The sequence below is a fragment of the Aulonocara stuartgranti genome (assembly GCF_965226115.1).
Source record: "Aulonocara stuartgranti genome assembly, chromosome: 20".
NCBI lineage: Eukaryota > Metazoa > Chordata > Actinopteri > Cichliformes > Cichlidae > Aulonocara > Aulonocara stuartgranti.
Genome location: NC_138956.1, coordinates 32,201,817 through 32,226,398, shown reverse-complemented (window position 1 = coordinate 32,226,398; position 24,582 = coordinate 32,201,817). Strand labels below are relative to the sequence as shown.

Sequence of the window (24,582 nt, the reverse complement as noted above, 5' to 3'; positions counted from 1 at the left end):
ACTATTAGTTATTAAATACAAAACCAAAGGCAAAGAGACCCATTTTCATGGTCTTAGACATTATGCAGTCTACTGATTGCAAATTATTTTCATTCAAGTATTACAAACAATTCTTATATTTAAAATTATATTAGTTTGTCCAGTTACTTTTGAGTCTATGTGACTGTAATTTATAAATCGTTCATGCAATACTTTTGTTAAACCCTTGAAATAAGCTTAAAGTTCAAGCACTTCTTCATTAAATTTCCACTGTGGGGACGTAGAGATGCAAGATTACACAAAATGTCCAAATATTTATGTAACAAACTGTATAACATTTATATTGTATTTTATAAAAACACATATAACCCACTGTACCCATGTGAGGTCAAAAAAGAGACAAAAATGCAGGGTATGCCTTAGGGCACGGCTACCTTATGATTTCAGAGTTATTTCATTTGAGAATGCAGTATATCATGTTCACCCATCAGCTTCAACATTTGATCTAACTACAGTAATATGGGTGAGACCAACATGCTCAGCTTAGATTCTGTGAGTGATGTAGCAGTGGCTTTATCTGACTTATATACATAATCTCAAATTATTTTCTTTGCAAAATGTCTCAACATTTACATGATTTTGTCTCTTATCGGCGCACAGATCCTTTTGTACTTTTGGTTTTTCTTCACTAGTAAAGAATAATGTTAACCTGCAAGCGACTGCAGACAAAAATTTGCCCGTATGGCTAAATCTGTTATATTTAGATGTTGAACTTGACTGCTCGTTTTAACAAATCTCCATTGTCCATTAAGTATGGTTGTATCTAAGTAACTTTCTCTTTTAACCTGTTATTTAACACCAAAATCAGGTCACAATTTGAGTTGATTCAGAGAATACTTTCTACACATCATTCAGCACATATGTTCTACCTGCAAGAGTGGTATACTCTCCCAGAAGTAACCCCCTTATGCAAACCTCCAAATCTTTCCTCCTCCAGCCAAACACATTTTTCTTAAAAAATTTTCTAACTAACATGATTGGCCACTTGTGATGAGGTGAGCAAAAGTCAGACTTCACTCAGCTATTTCAATCAGTCAATTTTCATCCAGTGCTATGGAGATTTTCCATTAGAGACCAGCTGAAAATATTGTATATTTTTTACAGTTATGCCATCTGGCCTCTTTCTTTCATTCATTTGAACAGTGTGTCACTCTGCGCAGGCATCAGCACATTGTATAACCTAGGTGTCTCAGCTCTAAACACATCCTGGCAGAGCTGCAAGCATGGCTGTGGACTCTTTGTGTTGAGGAGAAGAAATTGTAACTGAGTTCAGGGTCACAGCTAATGATACCCTGCATTCAACTGATACATTAACCTCAATACAGCTTACGCTAAAAGCCAAAATCAGCTGACAGGAATGGATAAAGATGATGTTAAGAATATTTTCTGCCCTGTGAAGTAGTCGAATTGTAATACCCATTTAGTTCCTAATGTAGTGGTAGCACAGCCTCAGCACATTAATTCAGCCAGCAAGCCTCCAATCACCCACCTGGCAGAAAAAAGGCTTTCCACCGATTTCTGTGATTGGTCGGAGGTCACAGAGGGACTCCTCTGGGAGACTTGGAGACAGCAAGACACAAAGAGAGGCAGAGTTAGCCAAGGGAAAAGAGAGAAGTGAGGGAGTGCATTTTTTTCACCTTATTTAGTTTTCCCTCCTAAGTGTGAAATAATAAATGCCTGAAAAACACCCACTGATATATAAGTGACAGCAGAAGACATAGCTGCCTCTCCTCTCCAGGTGAAACTCTTCTTGTTTGTTTCTTTATTTTTTTCCAAAAAAGATCCAGACGGCATTTGTCAATACAAGCCACCAAATTCTGTCGACTTCTGTCGTCACTGACAAGCACAGGGACTAAAAATGTCAATAATCTCATGTTTCTCATTTGGACCAGTGCGGCCGCGCCGCAGAGAAAACGACAACAAAGTGCCAGACAGTGCATGTCAAAGGTCTTCGTGGAGGGAAAATTGAGGGGGCACAGCAAACTCACTGACCGTTTGATGTGTAACACTTACCCTCCGCAAAGCTACACTTCTCCCAGCCGGCGGAGGAGGGGGTGCTGCACGGAGAGACGCCGTCTTCTCCACCTGAGACGATGATGAAAAAGATTTTAACTGTCAGCTGTGCTCAGTTTTATTTCTTATCATTCCAAACCTAAGAGGTCATTCTTTTGTGGAAAAAGGGTGGTATCTGTCTAATAATGCTGATGCAACTCATCTGTATCTGTGCACGTTCTTTTTTTGACCGGCAGTGCCTAGCAGATGTTCGAGTGGCGTGCTCGTCTTAGCTCCCGCTGTTGCTATGCCACCACTGAAAAATCAGTTTAAAATGTTGTGACCCTTTGCTGAAGCTGGATTATTTTTAATGTAAAGTAGCACTCGGCTTTTCGAGCTCAACATCTCACAGCTCCCAGAGCTGGTGAAGCAAGATCGAAACCTTTCCCTTGTTGAATAAACCAAGATTTCAGTTAATAAATATGATTCTTATTCTTTCCTCATTGAATAATGCTCCTGTAACTGCTTCCTTTGATCATATACTCCATGCTTGCATCAGAATAAAAGACCTCTTCATGTCTCATTTCTTTCTACTTTATCTCTAGCTGGCTATTGAAATGAAAGTGCCTTCCCTAGGACTGAAATGTGAGCCAAGAATAAAAAATGCAGCCTACTGTTGTGCAGCAGGACATCTTCGACTTCCTCCGACATGCCACCAGACTGAGAGCGGCCAAGCCCGATGGAGTAACCTCTGTTCTTTCTGCTCCCTGAGCGAGAGCTGGGGTGTGAGTTCCTCTTCAGACCATCACCTGAAAACAAATTTTTGATCGTGAGACATTTTTTAAGCCTGCTGTGGGCATCTGATGTGTAATTCAGACAGAAAGAAATCTGCACTTTATTATAAACATGGGATAATTTAAGCTGCATAGACACATTTTAACCTTTAAGTAACCAGAAGAGGGACTTAAACTCTAGACATGAAATTTAATCATGAAAATGTTCTCTACCATTATTTTTTTAAACCTGCTTCACAGATTTTGGGGAGGTTTTTTGGACATGCTGGTAATGTGGTGTGGCAACAATATGTTTTTCAACATTATAGGCTTTGATTTTACTGTAATTTTCAACTTTGAATTATTACATTGCGATGTCTTGCAGTCAGTCATGGCTAACAAAATCCATTGTTGCAGAATTCTTGGGGGTTTCTATCCTGTATTTATAGAGTATAAATGATCCCTTTCTGCATAAACATGAATGAAAATAGTAAATTATAAATTACATTAGTGCATTTTACAGGAAAAGGAAAGGAACCAGTATCAGTATAATAGATGCATGCAGATATTTTAAGAAAAAAAGTATATATAATTAGGTAAGAAGTTTAAAATAATATGGTGTACATTGCCCCACTCACTCATGGTGGTTTTGTTTAATAAGAGTAAAATTTACCATGTTCAACTGGAGGAAGTAGTGATTGTTTTTATTATTTGAATTATTTTAGTAGATTGCTGCCCACAAAATCTTTTGCCACAAATTTACTCACTCTCTTTTCCGTCACTCTGGTTGTGCAAGCAGCCCCTTTTACATGCCATCCTATGTTTACTAAAGATATCTGTTACTCCCATTGGTAGAGGCTTGACTGGTTGAGGCTACCTGGTTATTTTGTATCCACCCACTTTAAATCACAAGTTTGTCTTGTTTGTTTGTCTGTTTCTGCTACATGCCACTTACTTTAATTTATAGTTAATGATCTCTATTTGCCAAATCGCTTCTGGGCTCTTGGTAGCCTATCATGCTGAATTCCAGCTCTGGACTCTCCTGGAGCAGCTTTGCATAATTCACACTTCAAGTTAATCCCAGTTAACCCAATAGTGAGCTTTACTGCAGCTCTCCAGGTCACTGACTGTCTGAAACATGTCGTGTTAGCACGTCTTCCTTTAAAAGGCAAAGATTCCTTTAAGACAGGTTTCTTCTGACTGACTGCTTTTCACAAGCGAAAGGTTCAAACAAGGGGCAACCACAGGAGCTGAAAAAAATGAAGCCACCATAGACGTGCTAAAAACTAAAGTACCTCAGGTGTCACTTAAAACTGGCTCCAAGACTTACATGTTAAACTGTTATTCTGAGTATATTTACAGCATTTACAGCTTGGTACACAAAATGTTTTTGGTCTCTGTGGATTGTACAGGCGTCTGGCTCCAAAAGAAATATGATAGTAGCCAAAATACTAATGCTTAATCCTCAAAATGTGGATACTGAAACCAGTGTGTGATGTTAATGCGGCTATGTCAATGAGCTGTGCCTGAAATACCCATATCAAGGCTAGATACTCTTTCAGACTGATGTTTTAGAAAAAATGACTATAAATGCCATAGGAAGTTTCCTTTTTTTCATCTCATGCTTCATATTTGACAGCGAGATGTTAGAATGACATTGATATTTTCTTCTAAATGCTCTGCAAAAGAAAAGAAAAGGCATTTCTAAAAATATCACACTTTAGATTGCTGTGTCAGGCACAGCAGCAGTCTTCTAAAAAAATAAGCAGCTGATTGAACATTTTTTAAGGGAACCTTGTCACACCTAATTTGTGTTACTTACCAGGGTTTAAGTATTCAATACATGTCTGCAAATACTCATTTGTGTCCAGGTCAATGGGAACAAACGCTGTGTATTTGCTCAGTATATTGCAGGCTTTGCTGGTGTGAATACCGTATAACTGGTACTTCCTGCCAGACCCTGTGAAACACAATGAGCATTATATATAATACTATATAACATCAAATAAAATCATTCCAAACATTAGTAAATTATAAATGACATATACTTATTTACTTTCGGGTAAGGAAGTAAATCAGAAAATTTACACTGCTTTGGAAAGAGGAAGAAACAGCTCACTTGGCTCCATGCAAAGGGAAAAAAATCCCATAACAGGATCTCTAAAGGACCTCATACCACCTAACACTGTATCTAATGGATAGACACGACAGTGATGTTAGTCCTCTCTAAAAGCTTTTGGTGAGAAAGTGAGAAAGACAAAATGTCAAACTATTCGTGAAAAGTTTTATATCTAAAATGCCAAAACCAGACGACAGACAGCCAAATATCAAATCTGAATTAGCAGGAGGCCTACTGCTGCAAAGTCTTTTAATCTTAAAATTTACCCCCGTCTCCTTCTAAACACTGGAATCCCCATAGAGCTCACCGTGTTCAATCTCACACTCCTTATCGGCCATGTGCTCAAAGTCGTTGATGATGGAGCGGCCGGCCAGGTGGTGGAAGGTCTCGTTCCACAGCTCCTCGTGAACCTTTTCCTCACGTTCACGGCCATTCAGAAAGGGCTCGATATCAAACACAACCTCCCACTTCATTGGTTTTCCGCACAGCAGTCCAGACACCACAGCCTTGCAGTCACTTTTGTGCTGGTTGGCAGCATCCAGATGTGCAGCGTGGGTATCCTGTGGGGTTTCTGCTCGGCACAACTGGTGTCCATAACCATCTGAAACATCGCAGGAGCAAGATTTGATGTGGATTTATCAATCCCACCGTGCGAGGACCTCTTATTTCTCTTAAGCTTATTACCTGCTGCTGCTCGTATGGAACTGAATTTGTGCTGAATTAATTTATTTCCTGTTTCCAAAGCTCTTCTGTCTGCTTGATTTTCTACTTTAATAACTGTTTTCTAAAACTCTACCTCTTCTGTTTATCATTCATCTCCTAGATAATTTTGTGCTTTGTCCCCAGACATTGAAAAACATTTCCTGCTCTTCCCGTGAATTGAGTGTCAGAGCTTCGATTTACGATCATGTTTACCTCATGCCATGCTTGAGCATGCTATTCTCCTGACTCCCTGCTGGCCTGTGTTGACACTGCCCTTAACAATCCAAGCTGCAAACATGTCACATCTCAGCATCTCAGCTTTTGTAGCACATTTCATATATGTTTATCCCTCTCTCTTTCATGTGCACACACAAGCTTTTTAAATGCACTCTTGCCAACATCAACATTATGGACTTTTGGGATCCAAGCCTATCCAAAAAAGGTCACTTTTTGAATTCGGTTGAATTCTACTGACATACTTTTGCAACTACAAGTACAGTTTTGATAATGAAAAAGTTAAAACACTCTCATGTCTAATTAGGTATTGCAGCTCAAGCTCAAGTCAATTGTTTGGGTAATAGCAGCTTAGTACATGTGCTCCAATTGTGGTCACTAACTAACAAGAACACTGGAGTTTTTTGGAGTGGATGGGCCTATGTAAGTCAAGAGTTTGGGAAGTAGCCCTCATGTGTCTCTTTGGAACTAAAAAGAGGTTATTCATCAGCTTGTGCAGCTGGCTTTACAGCATGATTTGACCTGAAAATTGCAAAACAAATCTTAATATTCTGAGTATATTCTGTGCTCACAGTCAGTGACCTCGTATGTGATGAGTTCATTAATCTACTTCTGTCTCATCATAAAACGTCTCTTGTTTTTATACTATGCTTCTTAAGACATGCATCTTTTTAAATTGTGTTCACGTTTCTCTTTTTTAATGAAACAGCAAAGTGAGCTGAATCAAATGTGCCTCTATCAAAGTCGATCGCCCATCCAGCTCTGGTGCCAACCCAGGCTCTTACAGAACATAGGTCTCATGCATTTCAGCATTTGGTGGCTTTATTGGGGAAGCGGTGACACACTGACCTCTTACATATTTGTTAATTACTTAATAAAGACATTTTATAGATTTGTCCTTTGTTTGTTTTGTGTTTTTTATGGCTTAAACTGTTGTTGATGCAGCACTGGAGCTCTGTGCTGGCCCTACATGTGTACCACAGTCCAAGTAAACTATGGACAGGTCCATCATTTTAAGGTGGCACGGGTTCCCTCTGAATATGAACATCCCCTTTTAAACATGTTTTAAAAAATAAATATGTTTTTTTAACATGGTCAACACAGAAAAAGACAACCATACATACTCACATTCACATCTACAGCCAGTTTAGCCAATATTTATCTAACTCCAGCTCTAGATTCAAACCCAGGACCTTCTTGCAGTGGAGCAACAGTGCTAACCACCGTTCTGCCCTAGCCAATTTCTCACTGTAAGTCATATATTTGTACAGATGGAGGTTATGTTCTCCTCTAGCTCTCTAACTCTGTTAATTTACTGCTACAGTGCATTTGTAATTAAGCCCCTCTAAAACGATGCACTCCGCATTCAACCCATTAGCTGCTACACTATAAAAATCAGGCCAGCTTCAAAATGTTTACTTTCTTTTAGAGATTTCTACTAATGCAAAACAATTCTACTTTCCCTCTCACCTGTGTCTCCAATGCTCCCAAGAGATGGGCTGTCTGTGGAAGATCTGGATCCATCTTCCCTGGCAGCATTGCGAGACACAGGTGTCACGTTGCCGCCGCTGGGCGGAGGATCGTCCTGTGGCTGGGGATGAAAATGATGCTCAGAGTCGGCTTCCTGCTGCAGAAAGAGCTCCTGTTGAAGGAGCGGCTTGTGACAGCTGGCAGAACGCCCCCTGGTAGATGTGGTACCCAGACTTGCCAGCTGCGGCTGAAAACAATAGAAGGAGTTTTAATTCGAAAGACCCTGGTCCTATCACAGGTCTAATAAGGTTTGCAACCTCGCCTACTAATTGTAATTCTGGTCATTTCTGTGTGCTCACTCAGGCTCAGGTTTCAGGGGGCTTTCAAGTGAATAATTACATAAGGACTCTGCAAACCATGCGTTGTATTGCAACAGGGCAACTGACAATTTTCTAGTTTAGAAAATGTCAGCGTAACAAAGGAAGAATGGCCATCGCAGCATTGAGTTTTTGATTAGTGTAAAAAGCCCGAGGATTCCAAATCTTTTATATTAGTCTTTTAATTTGTGCAGAAAATTGAAATGTGCTATATTTACTCAGTTAATCAAGCAAGAATATATTGAATCCTCAACTGGATTCACAAGAGAAGATAATTTCTTTACAGTCCAGTGAATTCTGCTTAGTTATACTGACACGGTCCCCGAGTAATAGTCGGACTTAATTGCAATTCATAAATTTTGCCCTTCATTACTGAAGAGAGCGCATTAGTGCGTCCTTGATTATACTTCAGTCCGGACAAGACTCGGTTTAATTGTCAGCAGGGTCTGAATATAAATATCAATTTCTATACAATGACATCATGACAACTCCATCATCATCAAAGTCTCCTGCCTGTACAGCTGATAGTGGTTTATTTTTGTGCTCATGTTTCAGCCGTTAAATCAGTTAAAACGCAAACTAAAAAGGAAGCTGTTACTGTTAAAGCTCACCTGGTAGTCATTCCTCCACTGTGCATCATATTCAGGGCTCATCTGGCCTATCAGCTCCTGGACTTTGGCTCTCCTCAGTGGATTCTTCACCACCACAGAGCTGGAGTCACTGGGAGTGTAGACCTTCTTTGCTGGGTTGTAGTCTGATATCTGGTTGGTACTATAGGCACGCCTTCTCGGTGATGTCTTATCTAAACCTGATGTTTTGTTCAAAAATGAAAAAAGCCCGCAAAATTACAAAGATAACGAATTCACAACACCGTGAAACACATAATTGTAGGTTCCACCACACTGAAATGGTAATTACTAAATCAAAATGCCAAGTTCACCACATTTGTTTCCAATGGACCTTACATCCCTGGTTGCAAACTCCCTGATTTATAGACAAAGCACTCGCTGTAAAGTAAAAATGAAATACAACATTAGAAAAAAAAGTAGACAAACAAAGGCTTCAGCTGGCGTCCTACCTTTCTCAGCTTTGTGCTGTCAGAAGCTAATATATTGAGACTCTGAGCACACTGTGTTCTCTCTTCATTACCCACCGTGTGGGTAAGCCAATGGTAAGATAAGGCTCTCCATATGTTATAGTGTTTGTTTTGGTATTTGTAAAATGATTCATCATCTGCTTGATATTAACCTGGCATTCCTTTTACAAACTACTCCCTGCCTTTCTGGCAGTGCAGGGCAATGCATCATTCTTGCTTAGCCTTACTGCAGAACTCCTACTGCAGGTTTTATGCCCCATAGTCTGGGAACAACCGCCCTACTTTGAGCTCTTTTAAAACTATCTGATTAGTTCACAAATTTAACAACGTAGTGTATGCTGTACAGTGCAGCGAGGAAAGCTCAGACCTCTACATTGGAGAGACCAAACAGCCACTTCATAAATGCACGGCACAACATAGAAGAGCCGCCTCCAAGGGACAAGACTCGGCGGTCCATCTGCATCTAAAGGATAAAGGTCACTCTTTTGAGGATGCGAATGTTCACATTTTGGACAGAGAAGACAGACGGTTTGAAAGAGGAGTGAAAGAAGCCATCTATGTCCACTGTGAATGACCATCTTTGAACTGAGGCACCAACTGTTTGCCATCTATAATCCAGTTTTGAGATCCCTTCCAAGAAACCTCAACACCCACTAACATCCTGGGCCTTTTGACCTCATCACAATGGGTTCACCTGAAACCTTGGCTGATTGTGAACTACACTCGTTTTCACACCTTGGCTCATGGTTAGGTAGAAGATCAATAGGGGGTCCATGACCCTCTTGTGGACACTCCCATAAGGCTTAAAATCGAGGATTCTCCACCAATTGCGCTTAGAACTGAAGAAGCTTCTCAGATAAGAAGTGAAACATCTTCAAGAAAACTTAAAGAAGTCCAGATACTTTTCTTTCCAAGCTCCTTAGACTACGACGACCTGGATGACTGCGAACCTTCACAGGCACATAGCAACTTGCCAAAAATGGCAATATTACCATGCTTGGATTCATGCAGTTGTTCTCAAACTGTTGGGCAGCCATCATAAACAGCCAGGTAAAATCTATAAAGTGAAACTAAGGTGAGTCTGTGCTGATTTGCACTTTTATTTAAGTAAAATGTAATAAAACATGGATCCTTTGTTCATTGCAATCAATAAAAATTGTGGCGTGTGGGATGAACTTTTTTTCAGCTTCCAAAGTGAGACATGCCAGAAAACATTTGAGAACCATTAGATTAGCGTATCAGCACACTCACCTCCTACACTTCGAGGTATAATTAGACTGGTGGGTTTGGGAATAGTTTTGCTTTTTTTCGGTGATAAAGCAAAGTACTAGACAAATTGTTTTTAACCTTATAGAAAGTTAAAGGACACCTACAGCTATTAAAAACCTTCAGGATGACATTAATGTCTGCACTAAATTTGAGAGCAATCCATCCAACAGCTGTCAAGGCATTTCAATCAAAACCACAAATATAAACCTCATAGCAGCGCTGGATGAAAAATGTCAAAGGATCATAAAATTCAATATGACTCATCCTGTGGGTTCCGTGAATACCTGTGCAAAATTTCCTGTCAATCATATAACACACATTTTAGTCTGACTAACACACCACTTCAGCAGTTGGGATGGAAATCATAGTTACACCTAAATTACAGCAATTTGCAAGAATAGGAGCACACAAATTGACATTCTGCAAACCTATAGTTTAGAAAAACAGAAATCCCCTCATTCAGGAGTCAACCACTCATTTCTGCCGTAAGTTCTTACCCATGGGGTCATGGTCTGTGCCGACAGGGCTGCTGTCTATCATGGAGTCCTGGTAGGAATCATACAGAGTTCCAGAATGGCCCTCCCTGTGTGAACCCAGATTGTCACCAGCTGTCTTCACTGGGTCCTCTTCTTGAGAGTGGTAAAACACTGAGCTGGCTGACTCAACAGAGCGCATCATGCTGTATCGCCTCCTCTTATCCTGTTTCGATTTTGAGTAGGTGACACATGCAAAAAGAGACTTTTTCACAAGGTTTGATTAAAAGCTTCCTTAGAGCTGCTTTTATATTTTTATATATCTCCATCAGGATTTACTTCAATGATTAAATGATTTATCACACTGAACATAAACACAAGAAAAACATGGTGTGATCTGATGTTCCTTTTCTGAAGTGTTTACAAAACAGAATATCAACACGCATGCTGTCATTTGTCACTTTTTAAGAGGTGTCTTACAGATTTGGGGTTGTCGTGATAGCGGGTGGCATCACAAACCACGCTGTAGCCAATCAGACTGTCCCCTGGAAACAGAAAAGTGTTGCCCACAGGGGAGAGCAGCACTTCTTTGGTTTCAGGAAAGAGCCATTCGATGGAAATGTCGCTGAGTACAGGAGACATGGTTTTCTTCAGGGACTTTATCATCTGTGGAGTGAAAACAAGCCAACTAAAAAAGACTTTCCACTATAAAAGCCAGCTTCTCTCTGACCAAAACATAAAGTGAATTGTGTCTCTGAGATATGATTTCCTAATTGGTATCAGTGGCGGACACTTGGTGCTTTGAAACCTCTGCATAATGGCTCTCCAGCGGCCCTCGGAATAGTTGGCTGTTGTTAGGAGAGCAACACAAAGCTGGAAATTAGTACCTTGGGCTGAAGCCTTTCTCCGTCAGCGAGAAACTCCGCTGTTCCTTTGGAAACTGTCGCCAGCCCCTGCACCAGCCTCCTGCAAGCATTCTGTCCTATGCCGAACGTAAAACATCTGCACAAAGACATTAAACACTGCAGCTCCACGAATAGCTCACGAAACACACGAGCATGACAGCAAAATGCGAGCACAACACAAAGACAACTAACGAGATGCTGCAAAGACATTTATGAACTAGAAATAATATAATTCTTCAGTAGCTTTATGTAAAAGCCTACAATATCTTCTGGTGAAACTGAAGTCGAAATAGTTCTCCAGGCAGATTGGCTGATAGCAAACGATTTTACAATTCATATTTCATTTTCCACAGAGGGATGAGCTGCCTAATTTCATTGCACCAGCTTGCATTTTTAATTAAATCAGAGAGTGCAGACTGAAAAAAGAAATTTCTCCCTCGACACAGTTAAAAATCCATCGTGGATTCACAAAAATGTAGATTGATCGTTGTTTGTGCCTGTTTCTGAATGGCGCCTCTTATTTGCAAGCCTAGAGCGATTACGGCCCAGGAAGTGCTGATGGTTTGGCCAAGCTCCGTGTGCCTAATGCAATCGTCTGGGGGGAGGCATCCATTAAAAGGGAGTAGACAAAAGTCAATTATGTCCAGAGGGACAGGATTTTTTCAGTGTGAGACTTAGATGCAGGTGGCAAAATAAAATGATTTCCCAGCATACTGCAGGTCTATTGTTCCACTGGTGCTCCCTCTCACTCGGCAGCTCAACCCGGTGTTCACATGCTTCCTTTCTTTCTTTTTTAATTCCTCATTCACACTGACTTGTTGTTGGTTTTTAATCAGAATTCGAAGCTGAAATGAAATAACACAAGCTGCATGTTGCCAGATTTCATTTTGAAAGGATTACAGCTGCAGAATCAGGTCCTACATTTAACCCTGAGATGTGATTTTATAGTATAGGCAAGCTCCACATTTGCTATCTGCATAAGAAGCAAGGATTTATTACAACAGCATAGTGTCTTTAGCATCAAATGGGTTGCTTGTATATGTCTGGAAACCAGAACAGGTTTTACAGTGAAGATATCCCTAATAATGCTATTCGTTATTCTGTCTAACATTCAGCGTGTGTTAACATTAATACTTGCCTGATGTAGCGTGCATGACTGCGGACCAGATCGATAATTTTGCCCGTGTTACTGACAGCACCGTCTGTGAGCAGGAAGAGCAGGCGGGGGTGTCCACTGATCAAAGGCTGCCTCAGGATCCATGTGAGCGGTGCCAGGATGTTCGTCCCCCCCATGTCAGCTCTTATCTTTCTAACATACTCGCAAGCAATGGCCAGGGCATCCTGGATCATGAAAATAAGATGTTAATTCAAGACATAATGCTGCTGTACTCACACAACACACAAAATGCAAAGATCTATATTTATTCAAGTCAGAAAAAACTGTTTGTGTTAAAATAAGAAGACAGGGTTGTATTATTTCTGAGATTTGAGCAGTTATTAATCAGCACTGAAGCTAAAATGAGCTGGCTGTTTCATAAAGATTGCTCAAAGTGAATCATAAAAGCCTTCAAAATAAAAGGTAAACTACAGTTTAAGTCCTTAGGCTTAATCAGGGCTGTGATTCAGGGATTGTTAGACTTTGCCACGGAGAAACTAATTTGGAGTTTGATGTAAAAATATCCTCCTGCTTAATGTTAAGAACAATGAGATTCATTGTTAAAATAAAACACTGTTTGTGTGGATTGTGTATGGGGATGTCTGATGTTTTGTTGAGCTGTCAAGACATGACAGCTCCTAGAAGTGAAGCCAAAATATGTTGATAGCCTTCTGGTGGGTGGCTACAGCACTGAGCTCCTTTGGAGGAAGGGAAAAAAACACAAGATGTATCCAAAGGGCTAAAAAACAAGGGCAATGCAGAAAAGTGTCCTAAAAGCTGCAGTTCCTCAAATGGCCGCTTGAAGCTAGATCCAAAAGTGAGTCCCATAGACTTATGTGTTAAAATGCTTAACTTTAATGCAGAAACAAACATGTTTTCGGCCTGGCTGAAGTAACAGTTTTGGTTTTTAAAGCTTGGCCAACTAAATCCCAACAATAGTGAGTGAGAAGGACATATACCTGATCCCAAGAGGCATTTTGATTGTTTTAACTGAATGCAACATTACCAGCTTTTTCACCAAGTACAAAGAGAGTTAAAGAAAGTTAGAACCTTTAAAACTGTTATTGATACTAATTTCAGTTGCTGTTTAGTCTTGTAAGGAGTTTTCAATTGGATTCTGTCCATTAACTTGTACATCTTTTTACCATATTCCACAAAAATCTTCATAGCTTATGGCTTTGAATTGACTTGTTACGCTGGGTAACAAGTTAGATCCAGAGGTTACATTCATCTTCAAGGTAGAATCTGTATATTTGGCTATGTGGCGTTTAAGCGCACACATACTTATGTCCACTCTGAGCTGCACAGTGTTACCCTACTTCCTGCCCCTGAAGGCTTTGTCTGGGTTCTACAACCCATGACCGATAAACTAGCTATGATTATCTCATTATCGTTATAAAGAGCAGCATTACCTCCTCGTAGCTTTGGCTTGTCGTGAATAGTGATTTAAATGTAGATCCAAATCCTACGACATTGAAAACGCAGCCAGGCACCAGGCTCTTCAGATTAACCACCATGGCATCCTACAAAAAAAGACCGAGAGCAGCATTAGTTCCTGACCTGAACAAAGACTGATGTGAAATCTGAAATTCTAAAAGCAAAAAATAAAACACTCCTCTGCTTAATGCGTGGTTAAATGGAAGCATGTGCTCTACACAGCTGTCAGTGCTCCACGGCAGATTTTGCCTGAGAGGAGTGAGAGCCATCATACAGAATCATTTCGTCCATCACTGCCTTTTCTACAGGAGAGGAGCCGTTTCTAGAAGAATACCACTTATCTCAACCTCTGTTCAGGTGGATATCACAAATACCTCATCGACTGCACAATCTCCAATAAAACATTCCTTCAGGTTCAGAAACAGAAATATAATGTTCCAATTTTATAGATGTATTAAAAGCTATTCTGCAGTACTTCTTGGTAAATATTCATTATATCGCAGTCAGGCTCACCTTGGTCTTAAGCCCAGACTGTGTAGTAACACCTTCAATAAAACCCAGGGTATGAGTCACAAATGCACACCTGCCAGCATCACATCGCAGGACACATTCAGTGCACAAGCAGCCAAATAAACATGGTAAAAAATATATCCACCTTGAATGACCCTGAGTTAGCTTTATAGGTAGCCTATTGAAGACCGATTAGACTTCAAATCCTAGCAACTGGAAGATGGGCGGATAGTGAATGATTTGTACGATCAATATCCTTGAATGCATGCCTTCCTACAGCTGATTAAGCACATACAATCTTCACAGATAGCAGAAACACTAAGACCTTGAGCTTAAAAAGCTATTTGAAAGCGCTTAACGACATGTGATTGATTAACTTTGCATTTAATCTCTTTGGAAAATGTATATTGATGTGTTTGACATCAACTGTAATACTTTTTAATGAAAAAACTCTTGATGGCATGTGATACGGTGTGTAATTTATATGTAAATCAGCATGCATCTTAATGTTTGCTCGCAGATCACCTTTATAGCAACGCATGGCGCATTGAGATTAAAATACCTTCACACGGTTGATGTTAACCCCGCTCATGCTGCCGCTGCGGTCGATGAGGAAGATGAATTCGCCGTGAACCTTCCTCAAGTCAGAGCAAATGGACTTGAGGTCAGGGCAGAAGTTCAACATAACCACAGGGTTGTGGAGGATATCCTTATGGAGTCTCTTGTGAATTATATCTACCTATAAAGGCAGCAAAACAGAAGCATGAATTAAATGGGGTTCGGTTTGACTGACAATTTTGCTCAGGCTTTAATTAAAGGTTTGAAGAAGCAAGAAAGGTGACAAGTTATCAGGTCAGTAGAAGAATCACATCAATTATTCTATGTATATGTGCTGGAAAAGTCAAAGCAGACTGTGCAGAGCCTTTGGAGTGTTTCCATAGAAACACATTTTTATGGCTAAGTGCTCTCTCCTCCTCCTCCTGTTTGCTGCTGGTCACTTAACAACCTCATCATAGCTGAGACGCGAATGGACACATGCATGACCAGGGGCGCAGCAGTGAAAGTGGAGCTAACGAGCTGAAGCCCAGAGAAGTCTCTCTTTGTTCATTATCAAATAACACTTTGTCTTTTACCTAAATTATGTTGTGCTTTATCTCCAAGCAAAGCTCACAAAAGAAGAATCGCATGTTTCTTTTAACCAGATGTTTACTGTGTAGGTACACTTAGTACTACCAATTAACAGTTATTTAAGATAAGATAAGATAAGATAAGATAAGATAAGATAAGATAAGATAAGATAAGATAAGATAAGATAAGATAAGATAAGATAAGATAAGATAAGATAAGATAAGATAAGATAAGATAAGATAAGATAAAACTTTATTAATCCCTCGGGTGGGTTCCTCTGGGAAATTCGACTTCCAAAAAAAAGCACAGCAACGACCGAAGTAGCCACTCAAAAGACGAGCCTTTTTATCTACTTACTATGGACCCAGATTTTTGCTATTTAACATAAAAATATTATCTGTTTTAGTTTAAACATTTAGTTAGCAGTGCTTTAATTACATATTAGAATGAAGCATCAGTTAGATGCTTCCTAACTGACTGGATGGCAAAAGCTCAACATAGCTGGAGTTGAACTGTTCTTTTTCCAGCAAAGGAATAATTGTACAATATTCATCTTTAATGACTCTAAAAAACAAGAGTTTGATGGACTTATTTGAATTTATTTGGGATTTTCCATAATCCACACAGGGTCAAAAGTGCACACACAGGTTCAAATATATACAAATACTGCCACTAATATGGTTAAATGTCCCTTAGCAGATTCCACCTAGACCAGATGCTTCTGGTAGACATCAACAAGCTTCTGGCAGAATTGGTAGAATTCATTGAAATTGGTTGGTTTCCTAGCAAACACCTGGCATTTAAGTATAGTCCATAATTTTTTAATAGAACCATATTCTTTGGTCTTTGTGAAGGCTATTCTAAAAGTTTAATGTCAGCCTTCTTTATCCATTTCTTATGCGTTTGCGATTGTTGTCCTGTTGGAACGGCTAACTGTGTACAAGTTTTAAGGGCAGGGAAGTAATCATGAGTGACAAAATGTCAGTGTTTTCAGTTTATGTTCTTATGCTATATCTTGAGATAATGTAGAGTTATAGGATTATTATTCGTTTGCTTTGAGTTTATACTAGTTATGTTTCACCTAGGTCTTCTTTGTTAGTCTCGTGTATTTCTTGTCTGTGTTGTCAAGCCTGTGGTGTCATGTCTACGTGTCTCAGTGTTTTCCTGTTTTATTTTGAAGAGTCAGGTGTCTCCATGTTCAGTGTGTTTTGTTTTACTTCCCCTGGTGTGTCATTATGATTATTTGTGCCAGCTGTTTCCCCATGTGTTTCCACTCTGACCCCCTCCTGTGTCTATTTAGTCTGTTTTCTTTCAGTATTTGTCAGGTCGTCTGTGTTACCTCCCACCACATCTCGTCAGGTTTCCAGGGTTTTGTTCAGGGCATGTTTATGTTTCTTGGTCTCATAGTCTCTCTCGTCCTCCTGCTCAAAATCATGTTCATAGTTGTTATAGTAATTCCTAGCTTTTCCAGTTTATGTTTTAGCTTATTTCTTGCCACAGTTTGTGTTGCTTTGCTTTTGCATTCATGTAATCAGCTGTAATAAAGACTCGTTCGTCTGCATTTGGGTCCACTATTCACACTGCACACAGTCTGTTCCTGCAGATTGGTCTCACAAAAAGGTTAAAGTTATGGCTAACTAGCGTAACTGAGTAGTATTTAATACCATCTTAGCTTTGGAGTAGTAGCTTTTCAGCATTAAGCTTGGTTTAAGATACTAAATTTAATGTTTTAACATATACATTTAATTATAGTGTGATTTTCAGCAATGCTGATTATCACACAAATTTCTTTAAACAAACTGTATAATATAACAAAAAGAACACAGTAGAGGTTTTCCTTTACCTGTCTGGGTTTTAAGGCACTTACTGTCGTTAGATCAGTTTAAATAAAAAAAATCTCTGTCATAGTTTACCTGCCAACTTTAATAAAGTTTCATAATACAAAAGGAAGTTTCAGTATTTATGCCACACAGGAGCCAATTCAACCCTATTTTGAAACCGCAGTGCGTAATATCATTGTATTATACAACACTAAATTGCAACAAATAGCCAAATAAATAATATTTTTCACAGGGAAATATTTGTGATATCATGCTCAAAATGAAAGCAGTGTGATATTGTGCTTATCAGTTCAGGTGTGGTGCTCATGTCATGGACACTCACTTTCCTCTCATTGCTGGAGTCCTTCTTGGTGGCCTTGATGAAATCGCTCCGGCTGTGAAGATACTCATCATACTCCTCCTGTGTCATGTCACCGTTCTCAATGAGCACATGCGGCACATGAGGCTCTAAAGTGGCACAGTTGGTCATGGCAAAGACATTACTATAAATGCCTCAGACAAGATTATGAAGCAGATGGACAATGTCTGAAGCTGAAGGGAAGGAAAGTGCGGAAATCTAAAAATACAGATTTTCACTGTCTTGGCCTTATTACTTTTTTCCTCATTCTTCCCTTTTGTGTCTCGTACTTTCTATCGCCCTATCCTTTCATATTTTATGGCAACAACATTGCCCAACACATCATTTAAAATGTAAACCACCACCATCTAGAGTTATAAGCATAAAATACCACTTACAGAGTAATGCTCCAGGATATCATTCACAATAAGCAATAAGATGTACTACTGCAGGTATCCTTATTGTCCCTGTATCAAAATCATTATATGCAAATCTACACATGATAAGTGCTACTTTAAGTTTTATTTATATACCACCAATTCAAAACAGCAGTCGTCTCAAAATATTGAAGAAAGCAACACAACAATCACATGATTTCCTATGAACAACTAACAGAGAGACCAGGGTCCAAATACAAACGATAGAAAGAATAAAAGTTCATGACATGGAGTAGTGGCTTATTAATGAAAAGAGGGAAATTATGAGTAGAAAATTACAGGTCACACAGGCTTTTATATCCTTAAGACATGTCTGTAGTTTAACAAATTCATTTGCATCATCTTGTTTTTATAGGTATAGTTGTAACAGAGAAGCTGCAGGGAGTGGAGACAGTGAAGGCAGATGAGTTTAAATCCCTGGAGGGGAACAACCAAAGCAATAGACAGTGCACAATGAAGAAAGAGATAAAGATGAGACTGCAGGCAGGGTGGAGCAGGTGGAGACGAGAGTCAGAAAGATAGAAAGGGAAGAATGAAAGGAAAGATTTGCAAGATGGTAGTGAGTCCTGCTATGATGGTTGGTTTGGAGATGGTTGTACTAACAGAAAGACACGAGGCTAAGCTGAAGGTGGCAGGGTTGCAGATGATGAGATTTTCTCTGGGAGTCACCAGCATGGACAGGATTACAAATTAGTGTATCAGAGGGACAACTGAGGATGAACGGTTTGGAGACAAAGCCTGGTAGTCGAGGATGATTTGGACATGTGCAGAGGAGGGATAGTGAATACAGTATATGAAACAAAGGATGCTGAATATGAAGCTGCTAGGTAGGCGGGAAAAATGGAAGACCACAATATGATACTGAGAAGCATGCACAAAACCCTGCAGACTCATTGTCTCTGCAGCAAAATGTGATCAATGGTAATGCGCTCCATAAAGATCAAGCACAAAGATCTTCAGTATCCTTCACTAGAGCAGTTTCAGCGATGAACTGTAACTCTTTAAATAAACACTTCCTCTGGAAATGATCACATAGCTGGGTCAGACATTGTATATTCTTTCAAAACCTGTAAATCTCCTAATATATGTTCATATACGTAGGAGGTCTTTCCACGGTTAAATTATTCCTTTAAAGTGCTGAAATTCTAACCAATTCTCAGATGGGTTGGTTGGTAATATTTATTTATATTGTGTTCTTTAAACTTGCACCTATATGTGTTTGGTTCCTCTCCCTCTGAACCAGACACATTGTGTTACTGTTAGGATTGAGAGGTGACAGATAAAAAAAAAAGAAACGATGCTCAGGCATCTGTGCAAATCTTGGGGATTTCAACTGTTATTTTTCTTCTCTGCATAGACTTTGCAGGTCTTGAAAAAGCTTATCTAAAGCATATCTAAAATGCTCAAAATGTTTTTCTAGCTTTCTGCAGACAATGAGAGAAAAGCGCTTTTGTGTTATTAAAGAAAACTTCTGACATTAAAATTCATGAGGAAGTTCAATTAATTAGATATTTTCTTGGTTGAGAGACCCATCCTTTCATCCATCCATTTTATGCTGCTGATAAGCTCAGTTTATTGATAGAAAATAACATTTGGAAATACTTTTTCATTTCTTATGATTTTTGTTAATATGCATTTTTCTCTGGTCATAAATCAGATATTAATTTCCAATACATGAAGTATTAAAATCCTTAAATTTAAAGGTTGAACCTTTCAGAAACTCAGCAATAAGTTGACACAATTAGGCAATTAATCAACCAAGCTGATGATGAAACCCAACTGTTCCTCTTTTCCTATTGCACCTCAATTTCCTCCATCTCTCTGGTCTGGCTGAGCGTCCATGTTGTGATTGAAACTGCAGCACTCGTATGAGATGAATTAAATTGCCCGACTCTGGCCGCAGGTCTGTTTGTGAACAAAGCCTTCATAAGAGGCCTATTGGATCAGTTTGAGCGGGGTTCGTTCCTCCCTCTGGGAGACAAACGGCCCACACACACACTGCAGGTTAAGACAACGGTGAGGGAAATACAAGAACCAGAAAACTGACAATACCCACCCACACGGCAGAGTCTGGCTCTACTGGCATGTCATACATTAATAACAGAAGACCTTTTTCCTGAAGAGGCACTCACAAACACAACGTGAGGCAGTGAATCACCTTTTCACTGATCTTATTATGGGCTGCAGTAAAAGTCTCACAGAGCTGAAGTAACTTTTTTTTGGTTTTGTTTTACTTGAGGGTGGAAGAACAAAATTGTGGGGCTGTTTTTAAGTTGAAGACTTACCGCTTGGGTAGATGAGGATTACGACCGGGTAGTCATAAGTGTACTTGTCTGCCAGAGTGATTACAATTCTGGTAGCAGAGCGGGCCAGAGGATCTGCATCAGCTCGGATGGCGTGAGAAGGGCTCTCCACACCTGCGCAGAGCGTCATCCACAGCAGATCAAATAACAAGTTGTTAGTCCTCTAAACTGAAGCCACTAAAGAACAGAACATCTTCAGTAGCAAAACATATTAAGTCAGGTAGAGCATGAAAGCAGGCCTGCAGATGTGCTGCAACTGTAGGCAGACTACAGCAGCTTAAATAGAGGGCTATGTAACTTGCCAAATGGATGTGCACAGCGGTACCTGCTGAGCCATCAGCTAATGTTGGCTGAGATTAGCAGATCCGCCAGAACTGTCCAGAGCTTAATTTGGTTGCCTGCCTATAATAATGGTCAATTTGTTCTCTTTTAATACTTACCGTACATAATAAGAGAATGTACTAATTTCAAATCTGTGGATTAAATATGAAGCTTCATTCATGAGACTTAAGTTTAGCCCAGGATAATAAAAAAAGAAAACAAAAAAACACAATGAAACCAGCAAAACCAGCGATATCTAGTTAGTCATAACTAGATATCTCAGAACTTTATGGTGAGACACAAGCTTAGTCAAGCATTAGTGCCCACTTGATATTTTAATATTTGTAGGCTCATTCAAGAGCTTCAGAATTGCTGGTACTAGAACAAAAATCCATGCTAGCTGTGTAGCATTCTGTATAGTCTATGCTAGGCCAAGTCCCCCTCTTTTAGAAGAGTCGGTGAAAATATATAGCAGGATCAAATCTCTGCAAACACGTGTTTTTCACACTTCACTGCAGTAATCGTCTTAATGTGCTGCTTCTTACTGCAGACAGATGCACTTTCAAGAAATTCTCATGAGAGAAATTTGACGGACCTGCGAGGAGATAGGGAGCTCGTATCTCAAGCTGGAAATTAAACTCATAGTCCATGGAGTTGATGGCCTCCTCCTCCAGCAATAAAGCCAACCAAAGCTGAGGTGTGTTGGGAGTTTGGTCATGAGGACTTGAAGCAGAGGTCTGTCTGTCCCGCCTAAAAGCGGGAAAATTATAGATATGTTAAAACCATATAGAAGTATGAGAACTGGAGTTTAAAGAGCCTAAAGTGCCAGATGCCATTTAGAAATATACCATCTTAAGCCAACCAGACAGTGATTTCTGCTGTTCTTCAACTTTCTTACGTTCTGGAGAAGTTTGGGGACAGTCCCTGTTCCTCGTTGATGGACCTCTGTACCCGGGGCGTACACACAGGTGGAGATGAGACTCTGATGCCCCCACTTGGCAGAGTGGAAAGCTCAGAGGAGGTACTGACCAAAATGTGGACCGTCTCCATGGGAGGGATGATCCCAAGGTTAACTACTAACACGGTCCTCTCAAAATCCTCATCCATCACTATGTGTCCTGTTAGAAGGGGAAACAGCAGATTTTTAAACTATAACCACAGTAACTACGATCCTGCATGTATAAAATATTAAACAAAACTGTTCAACCGTTTTCTTACAACAAATTACTTTCTTGAATTATCCCTTTTTTCTTTCTAAAACAATTAGTCCTACTGATTGATTGATGTATAAAATCTCACTTACGTCTCTTGACTCCAATGTACACCTTTCCTAAGCACAGGACTTTAAGCACAATCCTAATGCTGGGCATTGAAAAATCTTTAGGGTTACTTCAAAATTGAATGTCAGTCACTTTCAGTATCTCTGTTTTGTTTTGTTTTTTCAAGTAATGACGCAGTTTGCTTCACTTGATTATCAATGGAGAAAAAAGGGAGACCAGAAATCTTTTCTGTTATCTAAGCAAAGAATGATCAAGCTTGAAGCAGCCGGGTGGAGCATAAACTGACTTCCCATGCTTAGTACAAAGCTGGATGCTACATCCACTGTTACATGGTAAATTTTGCGTCCCCTCATACATGCTAATGCACCTGAAGCCCATTTGTTGACTGCAGGAAGCTCCCCCCAGAGCAAAAGCAAATATTGTACCATGCATATTTCACAGGGCCTGACAGGTTAAGTACTACCCCTTGTGGTGACATGACTGATATATTTTGATCTTATTTTGTTTTTTGGAGGTCTAATGACTTGAATCCAATAACTACTCTGCTTTGGTCTCCACCAGCTCCCGAGGGAAATATCTGGCTTTTAGCTGCTCTGGCATCATCTGGTAGGGATTACCAAAGAGGAAATGTGGGGTTTCTGAAAGATAACAAAACACACCCTATAACTGCAGCTGTGAAACTAATTCAAAGATATAAACGAGCCTAAACCACTCCACAAAGCTGGCAGGGAGTTGCAGACTGGAGTAATGCTTCTCAGTGGTTTCCTCAACTTGAACACCTTTAACTTTCACTCATCTCATTTGATCTTTTGCTAATATAACAGTATTGATTAGAGCTGCTTGGTCTTACCGCTGCCACTCTGGAGAGCTCCATTAGAAGTGCCGCAGCAATCCAGATAACAGTCGTCGATTTTTGCCTTGTCTTTGATCTGAAGTGTTATAATCTGACTAGATATCATAGCCTCGAAGCCTACAACAATAGAATTTTCCTCCAGTGGATAAATGAAGATCCCTAAAAGACAGTAAGAGAGAGACACAAAACAAAAATAAGAAAGAGCTTTATCCAGACACACCAACCAAGCATTTCCTATTCAGTCGATAATAATGAATTTTACAAGTGCCTAAAAGAGCATGCGGTTAATCTAAATTGGCCGAAAGTGGTGAGCCATCAAATTACTGAAGTGACAAATGAGTCTCGCTCACCTTCAATTGCATGATCCTCAATATTTTCATAGGTCATAGAAGCTGTCAGAGCCAAAGTGTAACCCCTGACACAGGAACTGATGTCAGACACACTGAGTGGCAGAGCGCCCCGGTTCTCCTTGTTAATGAGTCCAGGCATTGTGGTGGTTTTAGGATGCTGGTGGGAAAAGAAAACATTCATCAGTCATAAAACATTTGCAAATGGGGAGAATTAGGTATGTAAGTGTGTACATATATCTATGTGCAATGTAGTAATAAAATAGATGGACATTGAAGCTTAGCATTTTCAAATCTCCCCTTTGGTCATTTGAAGCTAGAAAATCCTAGCAAGGTATGGATGTGACTGACTCATACAGGAGCATCAAGATCTGCTTGATACTCCTGTACTGATGATGATGGACAGTTTATACCAGCAAGCCATCTGGCTACTGAGCTGCTGAAAATCTAAATACCTTGCACTTGTACTGAAATTACTGGACCCTTACCCACTGCCTCTCTGTATGTATATGTATATGTACATAGACATGTATCCACTTAACTATATTAACTATTTCATTACTGCTAATGATATTCCAGTGGTATGTGAATATAACAGAAAAATTTGAAACTTAAAATCTGAACTATTGGTATTAAGGTTGAAATTTAAAAAAAAAAACTAGAATTATTAATGTCATGATGGAATTTCCCACATTGACATGTAGCTAGCCTCTCTCAAACTAGTGAGCTCAATAATGGCTACCGAATTTAGGAACTTGGCATCTGTTTGCTACAACAGTAACAAGTCAATTAAGTCAATTAGCTGCTAGCTGCCACTAGCAAATGCATATACCGCTAGTTAGCATGTGCAGCCTTGTTAAATAATTCAAAAAGTTCTTACATCTATAGCTCAATTTGGTTGTAGCTGCCAACAGGGCTGACTGGGACAAAAAATCGGCCCGGCCCACCAAAAATGTGACGTCATTCAGGGATAAAACCGCAAAGGATTCTGGGAACTTGTGGCAAGAGGTACTAGCGCATGCAGGCTTTCAATTGAGCTCAGTTACACAGCGATAAAAAGAAACACAAAAAATGGCAAGAAGCTGTTGTATTATTAACTGCAATAGCCGGTGTTGTGCCAAAAAAGTGATTGTCTGCCAAAAACTGATTGCTGGTATTTAAATTGCTATGAGTAACTTGTTGG

General features: G+C 39.7%; 1 protein-coding gene across 6 annotated transcripts in view; it reads right to left on the bottom strand.

Moving 5' to 3' along the window:
- vwa5b1 (von Willebrand factor A domain containing 5B1) overlaps positions 1 to 24,582 on the bottom strand; it is a 35,186-nt gene that overhangs the window by 5,702 nt on the left and 4,902 nt on the right. For 3 of the 6 annotated variants that reach the window (XR_014273684.1, XM_082518347.1, XM_082518345.1), the window contains 19 exons: positions 23,403 to 23,559; positions 23,050 to 23,211; positions 21,818 to 22,037; positions 21,515 to 21,669; positions 20,581 to 20,712; positions 17,844 to 17,968; positions 15,115 to 15,291; positions 14,018 to 14,128; positions 12,588 to 12,790; positions 11,432 to 11,546; positions 11,025 to 11,210; positions 10,569 to 10,770; positions 8,318 to 8,514; positions 7,330 to 7,576; positions 5,231 to 5,524; positions 4,627 to 4,764; positions 2,706 to 2,840; positions 2,053 to 2,124; positions 1,529 to 1,598 (listed from right to left, as the gene is read on the bottom strand). Coding sequence is in view for 5 of the 6 variants with exons in the window: in XM_082518347.1 (XP_082374473.1) it covers positions 1,529 to 1,598; positions 2,053 to 2,124; positions 2,706 to 2,840; positions 4,627 to 4,764; positions 5,231 to 5,524; positions 7,330 to 7,576; positions 8,318 to 8,514; positions 10,569 to 10,770; positions 11,025 to 11,210; positions 11,432 to 11,546; positions 12,588 to 12,790; positions 14,018 to 14,128; positions 15,115 to 15,291; positions 17,844 to 17,968; positions 20,581 to 20,712; positions 21,515 to 21,669; positions 21,818 to 22,037; positions 23,050 to 23,211; positions 23,403 to 23,541 (3,080 nt within the window). In the remaining variant the exon portion in view is untranslated. Of the gene's footprint in view, positions 1 to 1,528; positions 1,599 to 2,052; positions 2,125 to 2,705; positions 2,841 to 4,626; positions 4,765 to 5,230; positions 5,525 to 7,329; positions 7,577 to 8,317; positions 8,515 to 10,568; positions 10,771 to 11,024; positions 11,211 to 11,431; positions 11,547 to 12,587; positions 12,791 to 14,017; positions 14,129 to 15,114; positions 15,292 to 17,843; positions 17,969 to 20,580; positions 20,713 to 21,514; positions 21,670 to 21,817; positions 22,038 to 23,049; positions 23,212 to 23,402; positions 23,560 to 24,279; positions 24,342 to 24,582 lie in introns of those variants that run through there. The other 3 variants (XM_082518348.1, XM_082518346.1, XM_082518349.1) reach the window with 3 other exon arrangements.